The sequence below is a fragment of the Saccopteryx leptura genome, chromosome 2 (genome assembly GCF_036850995.1).
Source record: "Saccopteryx leptura isolate mSacLep1 chromosome 2, mSacLep1_pri_phased_curated, whole genome shotgun sequence".
Classification (NCBI taxonomy): domain Eukaryota; kingdom Metazoa; phylum Chordata; class Mammalia; order Chiroptera; family Emballonuridae; genus Saccopteryx; species Saccopteryx leptura.
The window spans coordinates 265,124,015-265,149,061 of NC_089504.1; the positions used below are offsets into that span (position 1 = coordinate 265,124,015).

General features: G+C 49.5%; 2 protein-coding genes across 7 annotated transcripts in view; one reads left to right on the forward strand and one right to left on the reverse strand.

Moving 5' to 3' along the window:
* NPL (N-acetylneuraminate pyruvate lyase) overlaps window positions 1-25,047 on the forward strand; it is a 182,937-nt gene that overhangs the window by 25,900 nt on the left and 131,990 nt on the right. The window lies entirely within an intron of this gene.
* The window catches only part of RGS8 (regulator of G protein signaling 8), a 40,936-nt gene continuing 33,300 nt past the window's right edge, over window positions 17,412-25,047 (reverse strand). For all 6 annotated transcript variants that reach the window (XM_066361688.1, XM_066361684.1, XM_066361689.1 and 3 more), the window contains 2 exons: window positions 23,807-23,973; window positions 17,412-22,584 (listed from right to left, as the gene is read on the reverse strand). In XM_066361688.1, the coding sequence (XP_066217785.1) occupies window positions 22,402-22,584; window positions 23,807-23,973 (350 nt within the window). In that variant the 3' untranslated portion in view covers window positions 17,412-22,401. The remainder of the gene's footprint in view (window positions 22,585-23,806; window positions 23,974-25,047) is intronic.

Genomic DNA, 25,047 nt, shown 5'->3' on the forward strand with positions numbered 1-25,047 from the left:
TGAAGAAATCTAGAAAGTAGAAAAAAATAAAAAGATAAAGAGAGTGAAGCATCAATCTCAAAACTGACCAGGCCTAACAAGCGCTCACATGGAAGGTAAAAGCCCTCATCACTGCAAATCCAGAGCCTGGAATGCAAAGGAGATGCTAAGAGTTTAGAGGCCAGGGTGAGGGGCAATGGGAAACAGGCCACAGATGACGGACAGGAGCCAGCATGACAGCAGTCTTCTCAACAGCAGCACTGAAAACCGAAGACAACAGTAACACCTCCAACTTCGAAGGGAAAACTATTTTCAACCTGGAATTCTAAGATACCACCCAAATCATGAGTGAGCAGAGAAGGAGATTTTCAATCAGAAAATCTTTTTTGAAATTATCTTCTATGTGCCTTTTCATAGAAATCTACTGTTGGAAAACACACTTTTGTTGAAATAAAAATAGGAAAGAGGCTGGGGTGGGGGAGACAGGAAGTAGGAGACAAGAAAAGGGTGGAAGAAATTCTCAAGAGGTGAGCAGAGGAAAGGGCTACAAGAGCCAGACAGCAGAGTGAGAGACCAACGGCTCTCTCCTCCGGGAGTCAGAGGACTGCAGGAGGGACATCTTGGGTCGTGGGGTCCGGCCCTGGAGGTCAGAGGATTATCTCATAAGCTTGACAATGCAGAATGTTATTCAGCAGGGCTTTATGGAGCTGTGGGAACATGTGGGAGGACTCAGGTGTTGAAAGAAAACTAAACAAGTGAAAATTAGAGGCAATTATTAAGCCCAGGAAAAACAAAATTAAATTGTGCAAGAATACGTATGTAATTAAAACACATTAACTGGCTTCGTAATGAACGATATTTGTACCGTCATGAGAACAAAAGAATGGTTACCCAGAAATTAGAGAGGACTAGAAGAAGAGAAGAGGGGAAATTACATGAATTCAAAACTCATTACCATAATAGGAAGTCTATAACTAATGTCTGAAATTGCATCGAGAGCGAGCAGCACACTGTGAGTTAGAAATATAGGGGAAATACCAGGTGAATAACTTAACATTGAGTTGCCAGTGCTTATCTCTGTGGAAAAGGAGGTAGGGTGGAGGAAGGGGATAAGAAATAGCTAATTTTTATTGTTTTGCATATAACCCACACACATGCGCACGCGCACACACAAACACATATATAACTTACAACTAATTTCCCATCATAATTTCATCTAAAATACAAGTATAGGCCCTGGCCGGTTGGCTCAGTGGTAGAGCGTCGGCCTGGCGTGCAGAAGTCCCGGGTTAGATTCCCAGCCAGGGCACACAGGAGAAGCGCCCATCTGCTTCTCCACCCCTCCCCCTCGCCTTCCTCTCTGTCTCTCTCTTCCCCTCCCGCAGCCAAGGCTCCATTGGAGCAAAGATGGCCCAGGCACTGGGGATGGCTCCTTGGCCTCTGCCCCAGGCGCTAGAGTGGCTCTGGTTGCAACAGAGCGATGCCCGGGAGAGGCAGAGCATCGCCCCCTGGTGGGCAGAGCGTCGCCCCCTGGTGGGCGTGCCGGGTGGATCCCAGTTGGGCGCATGTGGGAGTCTGTCTGACTGTCTCTCCCTGTTTCCAGCTTCAGAAAAATAGAAAAGAAAAAAAATAAATTAATTAATTAATTTAATTAAATTAAATACAAGTATAGTAAGTCAATATTAAACACAAAGCCCACTGGTCATGTATGTGAAACAGACACATAAACAGCTAGGGACAGGAAGGAGTTATGGATGCTACCTGTACACAGGTAAGAGAGAGAAGCCAATTCCACCTAAGAAAGGAAGGCCAAGAAATTTCTGACTTCTCTTCCTTCTTATTCAGGGGAACCACTGTCTGCGTGCATGGATAGATGTGAGCCACCAGAAAGACCTGAGAAGCAAGGCGGAAACTCACCAAACACTCCTAGAGATGGTAGGTGGACTGGTTAGGAGCCCCAACCTGAGTACCACACCTGGTTTTGAATCCTCGCCCTGCCACCTACCAAGTCTTTCATTTTGTCCAAGTTACTTACCATCCTGTTTCCTCAGTTGTTCCTACCTCATCGGGTTATTTCAAGGATTAAGTGAGTTAGTGTGTAAAGGGGTCAGGACAATTCTTGGTACATGTATTATATTCTTCCAGCAGGATCCGCTGAGCACAGGCATGGGACAAGCAGTGAGGGGTACAAAGAACTGTCCCTGCCCTCCAAGGAGCTTAGGGAGAGATTATGGAGCCCGGGAGAAGGCTCACCCATAAACAGGCATCTTACCAACAATATGTCAAGGTGCCTGGATGCAGAACTGGGGGGCTGGTTTCCTAGAGGAAGTAGCTGTCAATATGTCCTCTGTGGGAGGGTCTGGGAGACATCGTCCAGATTGAGGCCCCTGTACTCCCTTCTCTAGGAATTCCTCTTGCCCTCTTGCCTCATCACAGTTGCCCCTGAAGCTGCTGTGCTCAAGTGACCCTGCCTCCTTTGCCTGAGGAGCACATCCAAATCGAGCTGGGACACTACTCGGGAATTTGGGGCCAAAGACTGAGAGATGGAGAGGTCTCCTTCTCAATATCTTTGTATTAGGACTCAGATGTAAACGTGGGAGCTGCTGACCATTTCCTTTGGCCGTGGGAACTCGGAAACAGAAAAGCAATCTGCAAGAAGAGAAAAGGGTACAACAGGTGCACAGAGAGAAAGTGAGAGAGGCAGGGCTGCTGGGTTGCTCTGCTCACTGTTTCAGTTCCCATCCATGAGATGTCCCAGTACTCTGGCCAAACCCCCTTCTATTCACGCTGGTTTGAGCTGAACTTATGTGGTATACCAAAATTTCTTTATTAACAGAGGGGGCCTCCCCTATTTCTTGATCCAGTACAGACAGCAGAAAAAAAGATCTGACCTCCTTCCCTGGTCTGGTGAGACATTTGGGAAACCTAACACTGGAAAAACCCAGAGGAGTCCCCAGGGTTGTTCTGAAATGGAATCTGGCTCCGGCCCAGGACAGAGCAGCTCTGGCTTCCTGGGGGGAACTTGGAGCTGGGCGGGATAAAAGGACGGACGGAAAAGGCTACAATTCTGGGATACTACGGGGAAGGCCAGAGCATCTGTGGCTGGGGCGCCCTGCAGCTTGACGTGCAGAGACTGCAGTAGGAGGGTGTGAGAGGGGAAGGCGGAGAGGGCCGATAGCCAAGGCAACAGGAAGGTGACAAACGAGTGGCAACAGCCACCAAGGCAAAGGTGAGCAGGAGGAAGAGGTGGCCAAGCAAGATGTTGGGCAGGCCAATAAGGGGTTGCCTTCACCATCCATGGACTATGTCCTTTCCTGCCATTGTAAGTTAAGCAACAAAATCTGGGGACAAGGAATAAAGGATGAGCTTTCATGGGCCCTGCTATGGAGATGAGTCACGGAGTTATGAGGGGGTTCCATTGTGTTCCTCTTGGTAGGTGTGGCTGAGGAATCATTGATCAGCAGGCCCATTTAAAGCCCCAATTCGAATACTCCAAAGAGGGAAAGGTCAGAGATCACAGCTCAGTGGGAAATCTGGGAAGGCTGCGTGGAGGAAGTAAACTTAGAGGGTGGATAGGGTATAGACATTTAAAGGCTAAGCTTTGCAATATCCAGTAGCCAGCTAGGTCTTCTCTTTGTAACCCCATCTCCATAGTCCTAACACAGCAGAGGCTCCAAAAAGTTTGCTGAGTTGAACTGGATTCCAGGCAAAAGGAATAGCATAAGTGAAGGCAAAGGATGAGAAAGGGCAGGGGATACTGGTATAGGGCCACAAGTAGTAATCCTATTTGTTAGTAATAGGAGGCACAAAATTGATCAGCAGAAGATATGCTGGAAAAGAAATTTAAGGCTGGAACTATAAGTCAGGAGTGTCTGCTGAGCTTTCTGAGGTCAAGAACAATAACATTGATCCTATCCTGCCTGTTCATGGACTCAAGGCCCGGGCAATGTGGGTGCACAAAAAATATTTAAATGAATGAAAGAACGTAGAAAGTTATCCCATGAACAAAAAGTTCACCACTGGGCTCCTTTAAATCAAATGTCTCTTAGTCCATTTAATTTAGACTCAGTGCACTGAAATTATTTTTGCACTCAACTTTTGGAATGAAGCCCATTAGTGTAGTAAATGCATATGGACCTGTGTTTGAATTCTACTTGACTGTTGGGGGAAATGCTTATTTCTGATTCTCCGTGTTTTCATGGGAAGGGACTGCGGTCAAGTTATGCTTGTGGCTTCTCTCCCCAACTTCATAGAACTTGGCGTAGATGGAATCATCCAGAATGTAGTGCTTTGTGTATCTGGCTTCTTCAACTCAGCAGGCTTTTGAGTTTCATCCATGTTGTTATATTTGTCAAGAGTGTATTTCATTTCATTCCTGAGTAGTATTATCTATGGTATGAATTCACCATGATTTGCTTATCCATTGTGCTACTTTCTTGGGCTTTTTAAGGTTTTTGCCTATTGTGAATACAGTTGTTATGAACATCTATCTGTATACGTGTCCTTTTTGTGGACCTGTTTTCAGACCCATGAGTGGAATAGCTGGACCACAGGGTATATATTTAGCTTTATCTAAAACTGTCAAAATGCTTTCCAAAGTGCTTTGTACTATTTTGCATTCACACCAGCATTGTATAAGAATTCCAGTTACCCCACATCCTTCCCAGCCCTTGTTGGAATCAGGGTTTTCATTTTGTATCTTAGTGAGTATGTAGCGAAACCTCACTGTAGGTTTTGGTGTAATTTTTCCAAATGTTCCCTAGCCCTGGAAGAGCCTCTTAGAGCTCCCAACAGGGGTCTCTTAGCATTCCTTTGGGCTGTCATTTGTATTTCCCAAGTGTAGCTGTTTATGGTCAGGAGAATGTCATCCTGATGCTATACTACCAGTAATGTGGTTTGTGTGTTTACAGAGGGTGGTAACTGCAGCCCACTGAGAGCTTGCTCCCGGCAAAGAGAAATATTAATATGTCATTTGTGAACTTAGAAAAGAGGCTTCCGAGGCCACAAGTGAAGGATTATTATAACAGTTACAATCTATAGATAATCTAGTAGCTGTATGTTCATGGCTTTAGTGCTGTGGATAAAAATAATTTGGAGTCATAGAAGGGATACAAGAAAAAATTTTATAGCTAAAATAAGAAAATAGCACTTGGGTACCCACAGAAGTGTTAAGGGCAGACGGCTCTTTCAAATGCTGGCACCACTGTTCACAAAGCAAGCCGTTGGCAAACAATTTGATTTGTATTTCCCTAATGGTGGATGGTGTTGACCAGTTTTTGCATTTGATTCATTGATCACTTGAGTACACTCTTTTTTGAAGTGTCTGTGTTAGTCTTTTGACCAATTAAAAAATAATTTTTTATTGTGTTATAGGAGTTCCTTCCACATTCTGGATACAAGTTTACTGTCAGATATATGTACTGCAAATATATTCTCCCAGCCTGGCTTCCTTATTTATGTCAACAATGTCATTTGATGAGCAGAAGTTTTAAACTTTGATATAGTCTAATTTAATTTTTTTTTTTTTTTGGATGCTTAGTGCCCTAAGAAATCTTTGCCTAGCTCCAAGCTATGAAAGTATTCTCTTGTTTTCTTCTGGAAGCCTGGTGGATTTGGAACCAGCCTCTGAGAACCCTTGAAGGGCCCCAGGGAGAAATGTTGTGGTCCAGCCAATGTGACCCCCCTGACCTCCCACCTCCTTTACCTCTTCCTCTGTCTCCACCGCAATCAAAGCAACTCCCTCTTCATTTTAGGTAGTGGGGTGTCAATTTTATTTAACAACCACAACAAAATTTCCACTTCTTTCTCTTTAACCACCCTACTGAACTATATCCACACATTCACACACGTATTCTTTATCTCCTCGGCTATACGCAGTGTCTGAACACGTAATAAAAAATTTTTAATTGAAACCAATCTCACCAAATTTGGACAGGAAAGAGGGGCTCTGTTTAATGGAGCCGAATCTTACATAAGAGGTGTTCCTGGGCTTCCTTTCTGGGCCAGGCTCTGGGCAAAAGGCCCCGGAGGAGGGGGAGCGAGATCAGAGGCCTCAGCCCACTGCAGGCTGCACAGGGAGCCCAGGACAAGCATCACCTCACACTTATGTAACCTCTGACTATTTATGAAACATGTTCCTATACCTTATCTCCCCAAAATGCCCCTACAGGTAAAAAGGCCTTTCCCTACTCACAAGGAGAAGCAGAGTTTCAAATGTGTGGGAGGGTGGGTGGGTGGGGAGGCAGCCGCATTTCCAAAGAGGACACGCTTTAGCGTGAGGAGAAGGGCACCCAAAGGGTCCTTTTAAACCAAGGGTCCCCAAACTTTTTACATAGGGGGCCAGTTCTCTGTCCCTCAGACTGTTGGAGGGCCGGAGTATAAAAAAAACTATGAACAAATCCCTATGCACACTGCACATATCTTATTTTTAAGTAATAAAACAAAACGGGAACAAATACAATATTTAAAATAAAGAACAAGTAAATTTAAATCAACAAACTGACCAGTATTTCAATGGGAACTATGCTCCTCTCACTGACCACCAATGAAACAGGTGCCCCTTCCAGAAGTGCAGTGGGGGCCGGATAAATGGCCTCAGGGGGCTGCATGTGGCCCGCAGGCCGTAGTTTGGGGACCCCTGTTTTAAACCTTCCCTCTCCCCAAAATTCCAACTGATGCTCAAGATCTCATCAAGGGTTATCCCTTTAGGACTTCATCTCAGCCGAATGCAAGTGATGCTGAGATGACAGGCAGACCTTAGTCACCCTCCAGTTTCCACATGAGGTCCGTAATGGCAGGAGATATTTCCAACCGGGAAGCGGGGGGCCTCCAGGGCCACCCTCCCAAGTTCTCATGGCTGCGCTCTGGTCAAAATCTGCAGACACCACCCCCGCCTCTGAGTTAGACTGGCAGGTGTGACCTAAGACACAGGATGTCCCCACTTCCTGTCTGTGGCAGCCACCTCCACGCAGGTGGCTGGTGTCGGCCCCCACATTTTCACTATTTATCTCAGGGTAACCCCATCCAGTCTAAGAAACTGTCTCAGGTTGATTTCCCATCTAGAAAATGAACATTTGGAGACTTTGCAATGGTTAGATACTATGAACATGAAAGCTTAACACCATGCCAGTGCATAGGAGTGTTCCGTGTTACCTCTGCTTTGAAAATAAGTAACAGAGTTCACCCCAGACTTCTAATCTACCCCACTGACTTAGACCTAATTATGTGCTGGGCTGGGCTAAGTTGCTGTTTTTGAAGATATAAGGAGCTAGCTTTCTCAAATCAAGGCTAAAGGTTTTTGTTGTTTATTTGTTGTTTTTTTTTGTACCTTTCTGAAGTTGGAAACGGGGAGGCCGTCAGACAGACTCCCCCATGCGCCTGACCGAGATCCACCCAGCATGCCCACCAGGGGGCGATGCTCTGCTCATCTGGGGCGTCGCTCTGTTGCAACCAGAGCCACTCTAGCGCCTGAGGCAGAGGCCACAGAGCCATCCCCAGCGCCCAGGCCAACTTTGCTCCAGTGGAGCCTTGGCTGCGGGAAGGGAAGAGAGAGACAGAGAGGAAGGAGAAGGGGAGGGGTAGAGAAGCTGATGGGCGCTCCTCCTGTGTGCCCTGGCAGGGAATCGAACCCGGGACTCCTGCATGCCAGGCCGATACTCTACCACTGAGCCAACCGGACAGGGCCTAGGGCTAAAGGTTTTTAAAAGGCCCATGTGTTGTACAATCACTGGTCTCCCCAAACCTTCCAGCTTCCATCACCGTTAAACAGGTTCTCCAGAATCACTTTCCAGTGACGTCTTTTCCCCGCCAGGACTGCTCTGGTGGTCTCCTTTCCTTGGTTCTATCTGCCACCGAAGTCGAGGAAGGAGGGGCCAGCACCTGGGGTCCGTCATTTTTCCTGGGCATTCTGCTCCCGAGGACACGAGACTCGGGAAGCAAGGGTTGGAATCAGGGAACTGCTCCCAACCCCATGGCAGATGCCATCCGTCCGGCCCACCCATCTATCAGTGTCAAAACTCAAAATGACACTTTCTTGTCAAACGTGGATTAAGCCATGGTCACTCTAACTGGAGTGAGGGTTCCAACCCCCACAGGGAAACTTACAGTGGTCGGAGAAGATATGGGATTCGGATTCAGCAGTTTCTGAATGTCCACTATGTGTCAGGCAGGCACTGGAGTGTGTGTGTGTGTGTGTGTGTGTGTGTGTGTGTGTGTGTGTGTGTGTGTGTGTCTAATTTACGTTCCAAGATGTGCCGATGAGGAAAGAGGGCTCAGTGAGGCTGAGTAACTTGCCCACCTACAGCCCACGAGGGGTAAGGTCAGGATTCTGCCCTAGGTCTCAGAGCCCCAAACCCAAGTCCAGGGTTCCTTCCCTTAGACCGCAGATGCCATTCCGGGTACAACCCCAGGCCACCTCCTGCAGTGTCCTCCTAGAATGTTTCAGATCCCAGCAGTGACTCTCCGCTCTGACCACTGACAGTGTGGCCAGGTGTCCATTCCACCCGAGAAGCTGCCCAGGCTCAGAAGTTCTGTCTTAGTCTTTTCATCCATGGAGAGAACTCAGAGGAGGTAGGAAAGCAACTATTTACTGGGGGCACTGAATAGTCTCAAAGCCTTCTCATATTTACTGTCCCCATAGCCCGGTGACACAAGATAGATAAGCCTCATTTGCTCTAGGGAGGGAGAGGAGAGTAGAGGGAGGGATGAAGTGAAAGGGAATTAGAGAGGGATTTAGAATGCAGCACTAAAGAATCAAAGCCCTGAGAATCCTGATTTATGGGTAGCAAGATAAGGCCCATGACTGGCTGGGCAAACAGACAGCTTAATCTTTTGTCTTGAATACCTACTGGATGCCAGATAGTGCATTATTAGTAGGTTGTGACAAACATCATCTCATTTAATGCAACCTTGCAATCTCTGCGATCATATTTTTTAATGGCTCTCAACACACAAAATGGAATTAATCTCTATAATCCTTGATTCATTTCATACTGTCCTTTTGACCCATGCTTGAGTCTTATTTATTTATTTTTCAATCATTTATTCTAGCGATATGATGAACATCTTTCAAGATAAATTCAGCCCAAGAACTAGAACGCTGATGGTAACTTACATCTACTCATAAGCTCCTCCCTACTGCCCCTTACCAAGAAAAACCCCATCCTCTACCATTTTCTGGCTCTTTTTTTAGTCTTATTACATATACATAGAAATTTCAAAATATATTGTTTACTTTGGCTATACTTATATTTTTAAAAAGGATTTTATTTTTCAGCTCAGCATTATTTTGCTATAATTCACTCATCTGGTTACTACAATGTCACTGTAATCCACTCATTTTCACAGCTACATGATATTCCACTGTGCAAATGTGCTACAATTAATCCATTTTTCTCCCGAGAGCCTTTTGTGTGCTGTCCCGTACTTGTATTGCTACCGGTGCTCCTAAGAACATGCTTGGATGTGTCTTCTGGTGTCCGTGTACAAGAATGTTTCTGAGTTCACATATCTAGGAGTGTCAAAGGTAGACCCATTTTACAGATGAGATAACTGAGGCTCAGAGAGGTTAAAGAAACTCATCAAGATCACACAGCTCATGACCAGAGTTTGAATCCGGACTGCCATGAAGAACAGAGGTGAGGGGAAAGTGGCAGTTTGGGGGGGGGGAGGAATGAGGAGTCATTGGAGTAACAAGGAAACCTTATACTTTACTACAGGGGTCCCTAAACTTTTTACACAGGGGGCCAGTTCACTGTCCCTCAGACCGTTGGAGGGCCGGACTATAAAAAAAACTATGAACAAATCCCTATGCACACTGCACATATCTTATTTTAAAGTAAAAAAACAAAATGGGAACAAATACAATATTTAAAATAAAGAACGAGTAAATTTAAATCAACAAACTGACCAGTATTTCGATGGGAACTATGCTCCTCTCACTGACCACCAATGAAAGAGGTGCCCCTTCCGGAAGTATGGCAGGGCAGATAAATGGCGTCAGGGGCCCCATGCGGCCTGCGGGCCGTAATTTGGGGATCCCTGCTTTACTGTTTTATCTTGAGGCCAGAACTTCCATCTGCTGAATGGGCTGAGCACTTTCTAAACCTGTTCTCCTGCGCTCTGGCCTGTGCCGGACCTGGGAAGCCCCAGAGGTTGCGGTAAACTCAGGCCCTGGTTCTGGATACAGAGTTCACTTGGCCCTGTAATTCCCAGGAGTGACTCTTTGTCACAGAAGTGGCAAACTTAGGCTTCTGGAGCAGTCTGTCCTGGGGCAACCCTCCCCTACCAGCTGAGATGCTCCCAGACTCTGCTCTGCCTGGCCCTCCCATGCCCCCACCCACACCATGCCAGAGCCTCCCCTATAGCTCCTAGTTTCACCTTCCCCACCCCACCCCAGGCATACACCACGGGTGAGGCCACCCACAGAGCCATTTAATCATCCTGAGTGCAAGGCCTGCCACAGGTGCAGGCCCCAGGAAGGGAAAACGAGCAGTACAGCCACGCTGTGATGTTAGTGACAGGCAGATGGGTGTTCAAATAAAAATGAGAATTACCAGACAAACATGCCCGGGGCAGACCAGCTGTCCACTGGCCTTGGGCTAGCAGGAAACACAGATTTGTGTATATCTGAGAAATGGCAGGGCCTAAAAAGCCCCTCCCTGGAGGGCCCCTGGGCTCAGACTCGGTTCCCAACCTCCCCCAAGCCTTCTCCTTCTAATGGAATTTGCTGAAGGTTTGAAGGGAAATTGGGGGAAAGAGCATGGGCCCCAACTGGAAAAACTAATATTGTAGCCCTGCAGATGGAGGGTCAGGGATGTCATCTCACGCAGCAAGGGCAGCCCCGCGTCACCTGGGTCATCAGGGAGCACTGGGTGTTCACTGTCTATCATGTTGGTACAGGGCAGCAGAAGCTGCCAAGATGGCTCAGACCTGGTGTTTGCCTTTTAGAGCTTATATACTCTGGGCAAAAAGAGACCAAATGAGCAACAGATGGAAAGTTAAATAAATAGCTTAGCTCTCTCATATAGAAAAGGTGATCTAAGAGAGGTCCTTTCCTCTAGGAAGGCAAAAGGCAGACAGACACAGGAGGCAGGAGGCCAGGGCTAAGAGCAGGTTGCTAGAGGCGCAGTCCCATTCCGCCATTCACCTGGGCAGACGCAAGCACGCAGCCCTTGAGAGCCTCTCTATTAAATGGGATGCTGCTGCCTGCTTTATGGGGCTGCGGCAGGGGGTGAACCAAGGCAATGCTGGTAAAGCACGGGCCTGCAGTAAGTGCTTCGTGAATGGCAGCAGTCCCTGCAGCAAGAACTGAGTGCCACTATTAGTGCTCTGCTCAAACTCCCTGATCCCAGGGTGTGTTCCTTCCTTCCTCGCCTCTCATCTGTTTCTTTTGTCTCTTTCCTGAGTAGTGTGGACGTGTGCACAGGCTTTAGAGCAGGGGTCTCAAACTCAACTCAGCATGTGGGCCGCAGAGCAAGATCACAGCCGTTGGGCGGGACGCACTAGGTCTACAAAAGGCAACTGTTACGCAACACTTTTCAGTGTCACAAAACGACCAGAAACTGTAGTTCGCATCACAACTGCTGTTAACTAAGCTAATATCTAGCTAGGATGCTAGAGAAATGAAAAATACAAGTAGGCCCCTAGGCTTACTTAATTTTAGGCAAAATATTTTGAACTTCGTGGATTAGTCTGCGGGCCGCACAAAATTGTTCGGCGGGCCGCATGTGGCCCGCGGGCCGCGAGTTTGAGACCCCTGCTTTAGAGGGTGGACCTCCTTGCTCCTCTACTCACACTGACACCCCCCCTCAACACATGAGCAAGCCAGCAGGCTGCTCCCATCCTAGTGGAAGGCAAACGCGGGGGGCGGAAGCCCCCATCTCTGCACTGCGGCTTGGCATGCCCGGCCTCTGCCCAGCCAGCTGCTAGTCTGTCTGGCTCTGAGACAGGCACTTCCTCTGGGACAGGGAAGTGGGAGCAGGGGCAGGTGCTCCCGAGACAAAAAGACGGGCCAGCTGCCAGCTGCTGGGGGGCCCTGTGTGGGGGACTTTAGGTGGGGTGGGGTGGGAACGTGACAGGCGTCTGGGCCACCCCATTCCATTGACCGCTCACTTCCAGAAACTAATAGCAGCAATGAAGGCCTTTATTCAAAGAGGCCAGGCTCCCCCACCCCAGGCTTCTGCTCAAAAGAGGGCTTAACTCAGGCTGGTGAGCAGGTGGCCGACAGCTGCTCCCTCAACAGGCAAGATTGTCTCCGCAGCGGCAGAGCCGGCCCAGATGCCGCCCTTCTGCATGAGAATGTTCCCCCCTGGCTGAGACGAGTCCTCCCTGGGAGCTGCCAGCAAAGGGCCATTTGCCAGTGGGAGGGGTGAGGGTCCCACAGCTACCCGAGCTGTTTTCAAGAACTATCCTCTTTCTTCTCCTGCCAGCCCCTTTGTCTTAGCAACTAACTGCCTGACCTGGAGTCAGGAAAGGAAACCTGTTTGCCCTCTGGCCCTAACTGACCCATACTCTTCTCCCCAGGAGTCAACCCCCTTCACCCTGGGACGCAGGGAAGTTTGCCCTGACCCAGCAGGCTACCGTCTCCAGGGCTTCAGTGATTTGAATGTGATAATGATACAGAAGGTCCTAGAAGCCTCCTCCCCAGCTCACCCCTTCCTTGCCACTGCCTGGGATATGCTGCCATCAATCTAGGCCCCTGTGGAGTTGGGGACTGAAATCATACTTGCTTATTGGTTACAATTGATCTGATAAAGTGTTACTGGAAAACCTTGATCATTGCATTTTTAAAATATGTGATTAAAATATTTTTCTTTAATATCCCAGTAGCCTACACACAGCTATTCTGCAGCAAGGGGGGGGGGCGCTCTATTTTAATCTATTCCAGAGCCACTCACATACTGTGGACCTTGAATGACAATGTCCACATCAGTTCCATTTCCTGTGTTTCTCCAAAGGCTACAAGTCAAAAGTATAATTCTGATCCTAGGATCAATTACCAAAGGGCATGCTGAAGGTGCCTGATGATGAGACTCTTTTAAAAGAGTCTGGGATATTTTTTTAAACATTGACAATTCAAAATCCAGTCAGTTTGTTTGCATTTTGAATGCCTCATGGAAAAGCCGGTGTGGCAAATGAGTGATCCCTGTTATATTCAGCTCAGAGGGCACCGTGGACTAGTCCTAACACCCTGGCTAGGGCAGAGCACCCTCCAGAATAAAAGACGCCTTGTGTTGTTTCCAGTTGACAGAGGTCCTGGTTTTCTGCAAGCACAGCTCACATGCACCCACCCTGATAGATTTTCCACTGCCGACAGCTCCGTGACTCATCGGACCTCCAGGGAAGTTTCAGAGGCTGAGCCCTGGGATGTCTGCAAACCAAGGCCTGCATCTCTAATACTTACACTTTCTTGAGCACTGACACATACCAGCCCCTGTCCCAGCCACTTTGCACATGCCATCTCTTAAACCTGGCCGCCACCCTGCCTGAAAATGTAGGTTTGACTACCCCCCCCCCCATCTGCTAATAAGGAAACAGAGGCTAGGAGAGACTCAGTTTCTTCCCAGGGTCACACCCAGAGTAAGCAACAGTGTCAGGATTCAATCTCAGGCTGGTGGGTACAAATCCCACGTTCTTTTCCATTGTGTGGCTGGGAGGAGAGCCCCCTGCCCCTATCCGTTCCTGCAAGGCTGGTCTTACTGCCTGGGGAGTTGGGGCTATTTCTCCCAGGCAGCTCAGAGGGCTGCCTGGGGCCAGCGTGGCATGGATGCACTTGCCTGCCCAGTGGAAGGGGTAGGCGACTGAGGTAATCCTTGTCCTTGAAGATAGGGGTGTGACTTGGCCTCCCTGGAATAAAATGATAGGCTGGGAGGAGGATGGCCGGTGGCCGGTGGCCGAGCTGTGCTGTGAGCGAAGGCACAGGACTGATCGTCCTAATAGAGAGAGTACAAAGCTGGGCAGAGCTGAAACAAAACAAACTCACAGAACGGTGCCGGAACGTGCGGCCAGGGAACAGAGCGGGCAGATAATTGGCTAATCCAATTTCCAGTGGCCTTCAGCCACGATCATTTTTCACCCGGCTGCCAGCTTCTCCAGGGACCCGGATTTCAGAGCGAGCAGAAGGCAGAGCATTGGCGCCCATGCCACCCCTGCCCTCACCTCCGCCTCCCCTTCATTGGCGGGTATACATATCCTGGAACCTTCCCATCCTGAGAGCCATTCTGCTTTAGCACTCCCTGCCCTTCCCTGCACACAGGTGCTTCCTCACCGCACCCCTGCTTGCCTTTCTAGTCTGCAGGGTCTCTGTGGTTAAGGGCACCAGTTCCGGTTCCGGTTCTAGGTTCTAGGTTTAGGATCCTGCCATCTACAAGTCCGTATGACAAAGGGTGTGTTACTTAAGTTCTCTGTGCTTCCATTTATTCATGTGTAAGTGGGGATGATAACAGATAACAATATCTACCTGCTGAAATGGGTTGCAGTTCCTATGTGGAAGTCCTAACCCCTCACACCTCAGAACGTGACTGTATTTGGAGATTGGCCTTTAGAGAGGTGATTACGGTGAAATGAGGCAGTCAGGGTGGGCCCTGATCCGGCCTGCCTGGTGTCCTCATAGAAAGAGAAGGGACGGGAAGGGCGTGGTCACAGAAGAAGGACCATGCGAGGATGCAAGGTGAAGGCGGCCATCAACCAGCCAAGGCCTCAAAAGAAACTAACCCTGCCTCTACCTAAATCTTGGACTTCCAGCCTCCTAGTCTGTAGTACTTTGTTATGGGCGCCCTAGCAAACCAATACACTCCCTCATAGAATTGTTACAGGATTCAACTAGATGGAGCACCTAAGTGTCCCTGCATAGTTCCTGGCTCCTAAGAGCTTTCTTTTAGTGTTGCTCCTTCCGGATGTGCAGCCACGTACTCGCCTTACCGCCCATTTGGTGAGATCAGGGCTCTATCTCCCCGGCCTTGGGAAGGGTCAAGTTCCTGTAAGAGGTAAGGAAGTTCTCCCAGGGCCCAAGTTGTGGCAGCCATGCCTCTACCGCCCTTCAACCCAAGTGCCCATCTCTAAGAGGTGCTCAGAAAACATGTAGACAAGATGTTCTTCCAATAAATAGTTAGGGACTAGAGCAGGGAACTAGGCAGACACAGCCTCAGCCCTCTGGGAGCTCGTGGTCGGGCAGGGAAGGGGGGGCCTGTCACATCATTTGCTTTCAGGCAGGGACTGTGCATGGAGGAGCTGGCTCGGGTCCTGCTGCTCCCAGTGTGAGACAGGATGCCAGTTAGCACACACGGTTGGTGTTGGCCACCGTGTCCTGGGCGTTGTGCTAAGCATCTTCCGTGTTAATATTCACAACATCACCAAGCAGTGGACTGTTATTTAAGTTTTACAGATGAGAGAACCGAGGCACGGGAAGATAACTTTCCTAGAATTATACAACTTTAAAGCTGGGATTCAGACTCAGTCTAGCGCCAGCGCCCAAATTATGAACAAGAATGCTGATGAAACCCTTGTCAAAGACAGTACCGTTCGCTCAGGCTTGGGACTTTCTATCTCCACAGCTGCTCATGCAGCCCCCAGGACGCGGGTGGGGGGCTCAAACTCCCCTCTGTGCTGGTGGATGAGGCATGGACGGGAAGGCAGCACCTCCCTCCAACCTTCGGAAGGGTGTTGTCCCACACCTCCTGGACAGGGAACCAGGACGGACCCCAACTGAGAACTGTGCCCACCCGGGGGAGTTACCTCAATGACCTCTCCTTTGTCTCCCCCGGCTACAGCTTTGACTTTGCTGATAGACACAGTAGGACCAGAAGGGATTTCACTTGGTTATTTCCACATGTACTGTGTTACTGAGATGGCCTGCGCAATGTCGTTTTCTGTTGGTAAGAGGTTTCTCTGTCAAGGCCAAGGAGGTAGATGTCAGAGACCAAAGGGGTTCTAGATGCAGCAGACACAGCCCGGAGGGAGAGGAGAGCCGGTGAGAGGGCGCGAAGGTCCTGGGCTGGGAAGGACGCGTGAGGGCTTGTCAGTGTGCTGTTCGTGGGTGTCCCGCCCACCGGAAGGGCAGGGGTGGGCGCCTGCCTCTCACCTCCCTCCCAGGGAGAGCAGATGGGGGAGGTCCCTGGAAAGCCTGCCATGTGAGAACAGGATGCTGCAGAGAAGAGGGGGAGCATTGGCCAGCGAGGAGCGCGGCCCAGGGAGGAGCACGGCCCAGGGAGGACCATGGCCCAGCGAGGAGCACGGCCCAGGGAGGACCACACCCAGGGAGCAGCACGGCCCAGCGAGGACCACGGCCCAGGGAGGACCACAGCCCAGGGAGAACCCCAGCCCAGCGAGGACCACGGCCCAGGGAGGACCACGGCCCAGCGAGGACCACGGCCCAGGGAGGACCATGGCCCAGGGAGGAGCACGGCCCAGCGAGGAGCATGGCCCAGGGAGCAGCACGGCCCAGCGAGGAGCACACCACCAACCAGCATAGAAAAGCTCTCGCCCTCACTGAGAGAGCTGGAGGGAGAAGGAATCCCCCAGAGACAGGGTCTTCAATGAGACAGGGTCTCCTCCCAGGCCCAGAGGGCATGTGCATCAGGTATGCCCCCTTGCTCCTTCTCCTTTCCTCCTTCCCTGCTCTTCCTGGTCCTGAAGGGGTCAGAAACCCTCAGAGAGCAGCTGGGGTGAGGAGGAGGAGCAAAGGAAAGCTGGAAAGAGAGGATCCGATCTCATGGCCTCCCCGGTGGGCGGGCCTCCTGTCTGCAGCGTCCCAGGCTGCTCCCATGCTGGCCCAGTCCTCAAAACTATAACTTAGGGGTGTCATTTGCATTACAAGTCTTTCTCATTAAATATAAAGCATTCACCTTAGAGGAAACCCGTCATCTCTCCTTTAAAGACAGACTTTCTCCGGTGCACTTTAATTATTTGGATTGTTAAGATTTTGCATATCACTACACCTAAAAACTGAGCTTTCCTACCCTTCATTTTCCTTTGGTCCCTCCACAGAACCCGATCACCGGAGACACGCAAAGATTCGACAGTGAATGCACACTTTTCGGGGACAGGAGGATTGTATAAAGTGAGTACAGTCATAAACAAGATCAACCAGTCCCTTTCAGATGGCCCCAGCTGAACAAATAGACGAACCATCCCTCGGCCTTTCCTCTCCCTGCATTGTCAAGCAGTAGGTGGTACCAACGCAAACACCACCTCCTGTTTGTGTGGCATTTTACAGTTTCAAAGCCACTCTCATCACCCGAAGTCACTCCCCACCCCCACACTCATCCCAAACCATCTCCACCCCATTCCACCCACTCCACCGCCACTTTCCCGGTGGCTGGCCCCGTGTCAGCCTTGGCCGGGCCATGCGACCCACCAGGGAGTCCATGTGTTACGTGAAATGTTTCTTCATAAAGAGACAGCTGGCCAGAAATGTGGGAAGAGAACGAAGGGCAGTGTGTTCAGGTTCCGTTTATTGTGTCTCACAGCCTTGTGTACAGTCAAGGTGAATGACATCATTCTGCTCTGCACAGTAATGGAACAACTCAGTGAGGACTCCATCAGCCAAGCGGTTTATGTGGCAGATGAGCTGCTACAAATGTGTGGTGTGCACTGCGTGATCAGCTAATGCTACCGTGGTCGTGGTCAGAGAGCACACCGAGATCAGCCACTGTTTCTGCACCTGGCACACGGGAGGGAGCAGGAGGGGCACAAGGAGGAAGCGTCCCCAAGGGGACAGTTCGTAGGGACAGTTCATAGAGAGGACCCGGGCCCCAGGCCTGGGGAAGCCAGCGGCCCATCCTGCAGTCTCCCATTTGGTCCACAGCATCAAATTGGAGTCCTGAGAGGCCATGAGGACAGGAAGACATCTCTGCTCTTGGGCTCTTCCTCCACAGTCTCATGCCAAGTGGCACAGGCTCTCGATGCCAGGGCTGACTTTGCCACCTCGCATGCTTCCAACCCAGAGGGACACAGATTTAAAGAGGACTAAATGACGCTGGCCGATTGAAGGGCAGCCTCAGATGGAAAATCAGAATTCCTTTGCCTCACCTGGATATGGGCCCGGACAGGTCAAAAGGGTTCTGGGCACTCTTGCGGATGGGAGACCACCCTGCTTCTGAACATGCCCCCAGAGAAGCAGACCTCACATTCGCTGCTTGTCTCCTGACCCCCTTTCTGTTGTCTTCCCGGCCCCACCCTTGCCCAACCCTGGGCACACAGGGTTCACATCTTACCCTTATAGCCCAGGGCCTGTGTACCCTGCTGCCTGGCCCTGCCCTGCCCTGCCCTGTCCAGGACAGGTGCCAGGGCCGGCACCCAGAGCCTGGGCCTGCAGCCGGGCAGGACACCACCTCACAGCTTCCGTGGATTCAGAGCAGCAATTCCTGGGGAGAGCACCAGAGAGTAAACCAACTAGAACTTTCCAGCTGCCCATGTGACCTGAGACCAAAATGCGAGTGGTGGGGGCTGAGGACAGGGGCTGAAACCCCACCGCAACCTTGGCCTTGGAAAAGAAAGCCTCAAAGCGCTTGGTATTCCCAGGATGTGACACCCTCCTTTGAGGAATCTGGAAGTCACTGTGCTACTGCTATTATCACTACCACACACCTTCACCCACTACCTGAGTTCCAACTACTATGTCGCATGGCCTCGGGGACAGAGGCACCGTCTAACAAAAATTGCCAAATACGAGAATGCATGAAAACAAACGGGGGAAACAGCCCAGGAAGCCAGCTGGGAGGAAGCGTTGTGAACAAGACTGGGAGGCCTAGCAAAACCTCTCTTAACCAACACGCCCTCAGCCCCCATTTTTGGCACACCTGCTGCCCAACAATGCATGTAGCTGGGACAAAAACATGATATTTGCATCTCAAAGGTGCAAGTCAGACTGAAAGGGCACAGAGGCCACCGACAGTCAAATTCAGGGCCAGCAGGTTCCCAGTCGGTGCATTTATTTGCATCTGGGCTTACTCTTGCCCTCTGGGCCAACACATTTGTGTCTTCCTCACTTTCTAACCTCACCTGTACATTCAAATCACCGGTAAGACTTTAAAAACTGCTGATGCCTTGGGTCCCAGTGCCAAACTGTTCTGGGTGGGACCTGGACATTTGGGTTTTTTACACTCCCCCAGGTCATTGCAATGAGCAGCCAAGGGTGAGAGCCAACATTTTAGACCACTGTCTTAGATCGTCTTTTTTCAAAGTATAGTCTATGCACCCAGGAGCTTATTAAAAATGCAGACTTCTGGGCCCCACCCTAGGTCTGTTGTATCGGTATCTCTGGGTGTGGAACTGGGGAATTAGCACTTATAACAGAATTTCCAGGGTGGAGTGGGGGGATTCCTCGATGCTCAAGTTTAATAATAAATACTGCTCAGAAGGCCTTTCCACACCCCAGAGGTGCCTGGGGCTGTGAATGGCTAACACTGGTCAAGTTCTATTCGGTTTGCCAAGGGCAACAGGAAATGCCAAACCAGCCCCTAAACAGCTTAACTCTCATGTAGGGCAGAAAGGCCACTCAAGATGGAGAACAGTCCTCAAAGTCATAGATTTGCCCGGCCCACTGCCCTGGCTTGCCCTGGGCCTTCCAAGGTTGCAGGCACAGGGCAAACCTCAAGCCCAGAAGGCAGTCCACAGCACAAGCCGGCCTGAGGAGCAAGGGAAGACGCTCAGTGGAAGGAGGGGCCCCGTGGGCGCCCACCTAACGAGGCAATGTGAAGGCTGTGGAAGAGGAAGTGGGGAGCAGCAGGACGGGGGAGGCGGGAGGCTCGGGATGAGGTATGCTTGGATATTGCTCTAGATGTTGTAAACATTTCTCTTTGCTTCATCACAGACCAGTATCTGGGCTGGCATGACCCAAGTGCCTGAAGGTAGGCAGGAGAGCTCAGGGCTCTGTGCCTTTCATGGGAAGCGGGACATAAAGGAGTGAGGACAGCTCCACCCCACGGGAAGATCGTCTCTGTGGTTACTAGTCTAATGCTCACAACTCTCTCTCTCTCTCTCTCTCTCTCTCTCTCTCTCTCTCTCACACACACACACACACACACACACACACACACAAGCACACACTCCATGGGAGTACTATAAATAAAGCTATCATGTTCCTTTGCACACACCCACATAACTCTCGCTTAGCGGCAAAATTGAGGATACCCCAGCTTGGTCCTTGCTGCTTCCCCATCATGGGAGGAAGTCACCAGGTGCTATGACACCACCATCTTTAGCCTTCATTCCACCAACAGTTGGCAAGAAGTCTAGGGCCCAAATGAGGCCATCACACGACACTCTTGTTCTGACTTTTCTCCTTGGGATAGTGGAAGCAGTAAAAAGGCCCATCTTAGAATGTTTCAGTTTTCCATAACTCCGTGCTGTTCTGATTTCTCTGCACCTCATATTCGACAGTGGAGTTGGTAGCAGATGCACATTTCACATGTAAACAATGTGTAAAATACCCTGTACGAGAATTTGATCATTACCTCAATTCTGGCAGCTTTAGCTAAGGATGGTTTTTTACCAGTGGGGGCAGGGGAATACTATCTGATCTAACTAGGAATACCCATTTGAGGCTTTAGAGCTCTTGAACATGAAATCCCACAGGTCTTGCTAGAGTGAGAGCTAGGAGGCATGTGTTCTCTTTGTCCTTGGTGGTTCATACAGACACCCAAGTCCTCACTCATGGATACAAGGGGCCACAGCAGGATGGCAGCGCAGTGGACCCAACACCAGTGGGACGTGAGAGCCTTCCTGGCCTTGTCTAGCTGTAGCCAAGACAAGAAAAGATTCAGGAAGTTCTGGACAGAGCACAAACATTGGAGCCGCACATGCCTGAGAAGGCCCATCGCCCCACAGGAGATCACTCCAGCCCCATTCCCAATCGCCTGCACTCCAGAGCTCACACCTAATCAAATGCTGTTCCACCTAGCCAAGCTGAAAGTTTTGGAGATCAGCCACGCCTCCAAATCCACTGTCTTGGAATGATCCCACCAGCTCTTTCCCCATGTCCTCCGTGATTCAGTTCACCCAGAGACCAGCCTCATCCAGGGTCCTCTTCTACTTTCTGGTCTCTCTGCTGAGGATTCATCTCTTTGGCACTGCAGTCTTGTGCCAAAGTCTCCAGGCAGCTAGAGCAGGTTCCACGTGTCTTACTCATCCTCCAGGAAAGAGTTTCCAGACAGATTTCCGAGAGCAGCCCCAGCGTACCATGAAAGCCTTTTAGGAAGGTTCTTCACTACCAATTGTTCACAGTGATCTTCTTAGCCTCAAGTTCAATCCCGAAAGGTCAGAGATCAAGAAGGAAGCAGCTGAACAGGCAAGGTGGCCCTGGTGAGAAGGACCTTTCTAAGAAAGCATGCTCCCAGGAAGCAAGCTGGAAAAAAGAGCTGTGGCCTAAGCTCCCATTCTCCCTCATCATAATTACATGACCTGCATGGAAGGGGGGACAGAGGGAGACAGGGAGAGGATTAGGCACCGTGAGAGCTGTCCATGCTTTAGGAATTCACCTCCCTTTGCCAAAGCTGTCTGTCATTCTAAGAGATTGGTGATGTGTGATGTCACAGGAGGCGAGGGCAGAGAGTACATTAAGCAGCAGGTAGGTTATATGGTGCCCCGTTGCACAAAGGTCTACCGGTGCTACATTTCCTGGTGGTTCACCTTCTGGGAAACTTCTTGGTAGAATTTAGAAAGATCTATAAGCTGCACTTTTCTTAATAGCAGCTCCACATCAGAAGTCATGAAGGACATCTCCCAAGACCCTTTCTGGAAGAGTCTGGAAGCGTCTCACAACAGTAGGGGAATCTTGTAAATTTCCTAGACTAAGATGGTCAGCAAGCACAGCGTTTCACTCTAGTCCTATGGAAACAGAAGAAATGGCCAACTCCATGGAGTCGGCCCCTTCTCCCAGAGACCACCTGTCAATGGTAGTTCTAGAAACCTGGGATTCCACAGAGGCTTCTCTCCTGCACTGTGAGGTCCCAGCAGCCGGACCTAGCCTTTACACAGTGAGAGCAAATCACACACCTGAGCCAGTCTTCTAACTATTCCTCACGAGGGCACAGGACAAGCTAGAGAGTCAGGACTCCTAACTGAGGAGGGTGTGAAAAGGATGGAGCCTACATTTATATTATTTACAGATCAGCCTAGCCTAGCGAATCTGCCTTCTCAGCAGAGGTGACCCAGGGCATGACAGAGGACAAGTCGCTGACCCAGAGAAGGGTGACTGCAGCGAGGTGTTACCACCACCAAAACACAAACATGGGTGAATGAAATAGAGTCCCAGTTCTGGTGACAGAGTCACCGTTTGGAATGGCCCTTCATCCCCTCCTCAGCCCCAGCCTAGCAACCTAAACGCCACTGCTTTTGAACACCTATGACATTTCACGGTAGAATATGGTCTTGGCAGCAAGGAGCAGGGAAAGCCGGTGATCTTCGAGAGTCCCCATCTGAGGCCTAGCTGAGCCTCCTCTGGCTTTGGGACAGCAAATCTAAGTACATTTTGGACCTCAGGAACCTGGGGTAAGAGTCTTTCTCCATGAGGCTGTGTACTTTTCCCTGGGCTTGGTCAAAGCAAGTCAGGGATGGCTCTTGTATGTTCTTCCTCGTGGCCTCTCGGGTCTGGAAGTCGATGTTTACCTGGAGACACAAACAGAGAGCAGGGTCACGGGCTCTCATACGCCAAGACGCCTGGCTGCTGACCCTAGCTACGTAATCATCAATGGCAGCATCTTATAGATGTAAGGTTAGTCGTGCTTTTCAAACGAGTTTCATGGAGGTCAACCCCTTTTGATTCCAGAAAGAATCCTGTGAGGTCTGAAAACCAGACATTCCTCATCCCAATTTATAGGTAAGGACACCAAACAAAAGAGATACTAAAAAGCTGGTCTAAAGTAATATGGAAAGTTAGTAACAGAGCCAAGGCAAAACCCTTTGGGCTTAACTCGTAATCCAGAGACTTTTACAATGTCAGAGTTAGACTACAGACAAGTATTAGTGCTGGTTCCCTAAAGTAAGCTTGCCCTCTTCTCCTTTCTTAACTACTTAGAAAACAAATGCTCTGGGGAGAGAGACAGTGGTTAGAATACACATCTCTGTTCCAAAAAGCATTGTAAGAAGCTTGCAGCATCCTAGCCAAACCTCCTGCAGCTCAAGTCAAAGCATAATTGAAGAGTTCTGAGTGCTCAAGGCACCCAAACTCATAGACAACAAATATTTTTCTTCCATAAAATCCTCCCAAGTAAATTTCTCTTTTGTATCGAAGAACAGCAGCACACCGAATTCATTTCTTTTTATAAGAAATTATAATAAGTTATCATAAAACAATATAAATAGCTATGATTATTGAATAATAAGCAGTGACAAATATTTAATAGGTGCTTTTTGCCTAATACTTAGAGTCTTCTCAAAAGGAAGTTGATATTATATCATTTCACATGGGGGAAAATGTGATCCAGAGAGGCTAGGGAACTTGACCAAGATCACACAGCTAGTAAGTGGTGGAGCTAAGATTGGAACATAACTCCAAAGTGGATGCTCACTCCATCAAACCATGCTGCCTTCCAACAAGGAAAACTCACATGGAGTCAGTGGTCTCTATCCTTGCAGAATCTCTATAGAAACAGTTCCCGTGGGCAATGTTTAACTGGCAGCCAAGACATTCCTAACAGGGCTCCTGTATACAAGCCCTGAGCTCTGCTCCTTTAAAGGATCCCCTTTTCTCTCAAGAGCCATCAGAGCAGTGAGGCTCAGTTCAAAAGAAAGTTCCCGGCATGCCTGGCTCAAACCCCGACGAGGAGGGAGGTGTGAGCCAGGAGCTGTGGACAGAGTTCTGACAGCGCGCTTGCCACCACCAACACACCTCCCTCGGAGCCTGCACATCCACAAACTCCTCAAAGATCCTATGGGCCTTGGAGACCAGTTTTGCAGTTGACCTAGTCTTCTTGAACTCCTCACAGGCCAGCCAGAACTCCAGGTTCTCCTCGCTGAACTCCGTCTTCAGGAAGGCGCGGAACGCAGCCACCCCATCTGTGGACGTGGAGGGAGGCAGAAGGGAAGAGAGACAGGAAGCAGCTTAAGCTTAAGAAATGGAGAAGAAAGACAGAAAGCTGGTAATACTGTCAGAGTGGCCCTGACTGTCTAACCCCTCACTGCTCCTCCATATCCTCTTAAAGACTTGATTCTCTTAGACATGCAGGTAGTCTCGGAGACGAGCCCTGCTTCTTAGTCAAGGATCGTAGTGATACGAAGGAGAAATGTTTCAGAAACCACAGTAATAATGACTATGGGAAGGCCTGGTCACTTCTAATCAGCCTTCGGTGGTCACTGCCTGTCCCCTAATGCAGAGTTGGCTGCCCCCTGGGTCTACTGGGGAGCCCGTGTTTCTAGTTAGGCCAAAGTAATGCATGGAATCCATTCCTCACCCTAATCCAAGTCAACCGCCCCGAGAAAACAGTCTCCTGTGAAACCGACTAGGCTGACTGAATTTCTCAGGGCGAAACCTTTGCTACTACCAGAATCATTTCTGAAAGTCAACACCTACTGAAATTCAGCCGTGATGCCATTTTAATACATGGACAGGTTCCTAACCTCTCTAAAAAAAAACAAAAAACAGAGACCAATAAACTTTGAGGCCCTGTTATTTTAATGGTTCCTAACATCAATTATTTGTTTTAAAAATCTTACCTATCAAATTACATGTTTTAATTAAGATTAATTATAGGGGTTTTTTTTGTTCTAAATTAACTTAACGATGAACACACACCCTTTTGCTTTTATTCAAACAGAGCGTCCAATCGAGATAAGAGGAGCAGGGTTAACCCGCAGGTGTAGAGAAGGAAACTAGCATTCATTGAGAGCCTACGCGTTGAGTTCATGTTTTTATTTTAACAGTGAGAAATGAATAACAGTGAGAGCTTTCTACGGGCTGTCCTCCAGCATCCTGGCCACCCCCAGCCCACAGACCTCCCCTCAGGAGAAGGGCAAAGGCAACATCAAATCAAGTCACTGCATTGCCTAAAAATGACTCTGGCTGTAACGGTTTACTTCCTTTCTTTTAAAATTCATCAGCAGGCCTGCGCGATGGGAGGGCCTGGGCGAGCC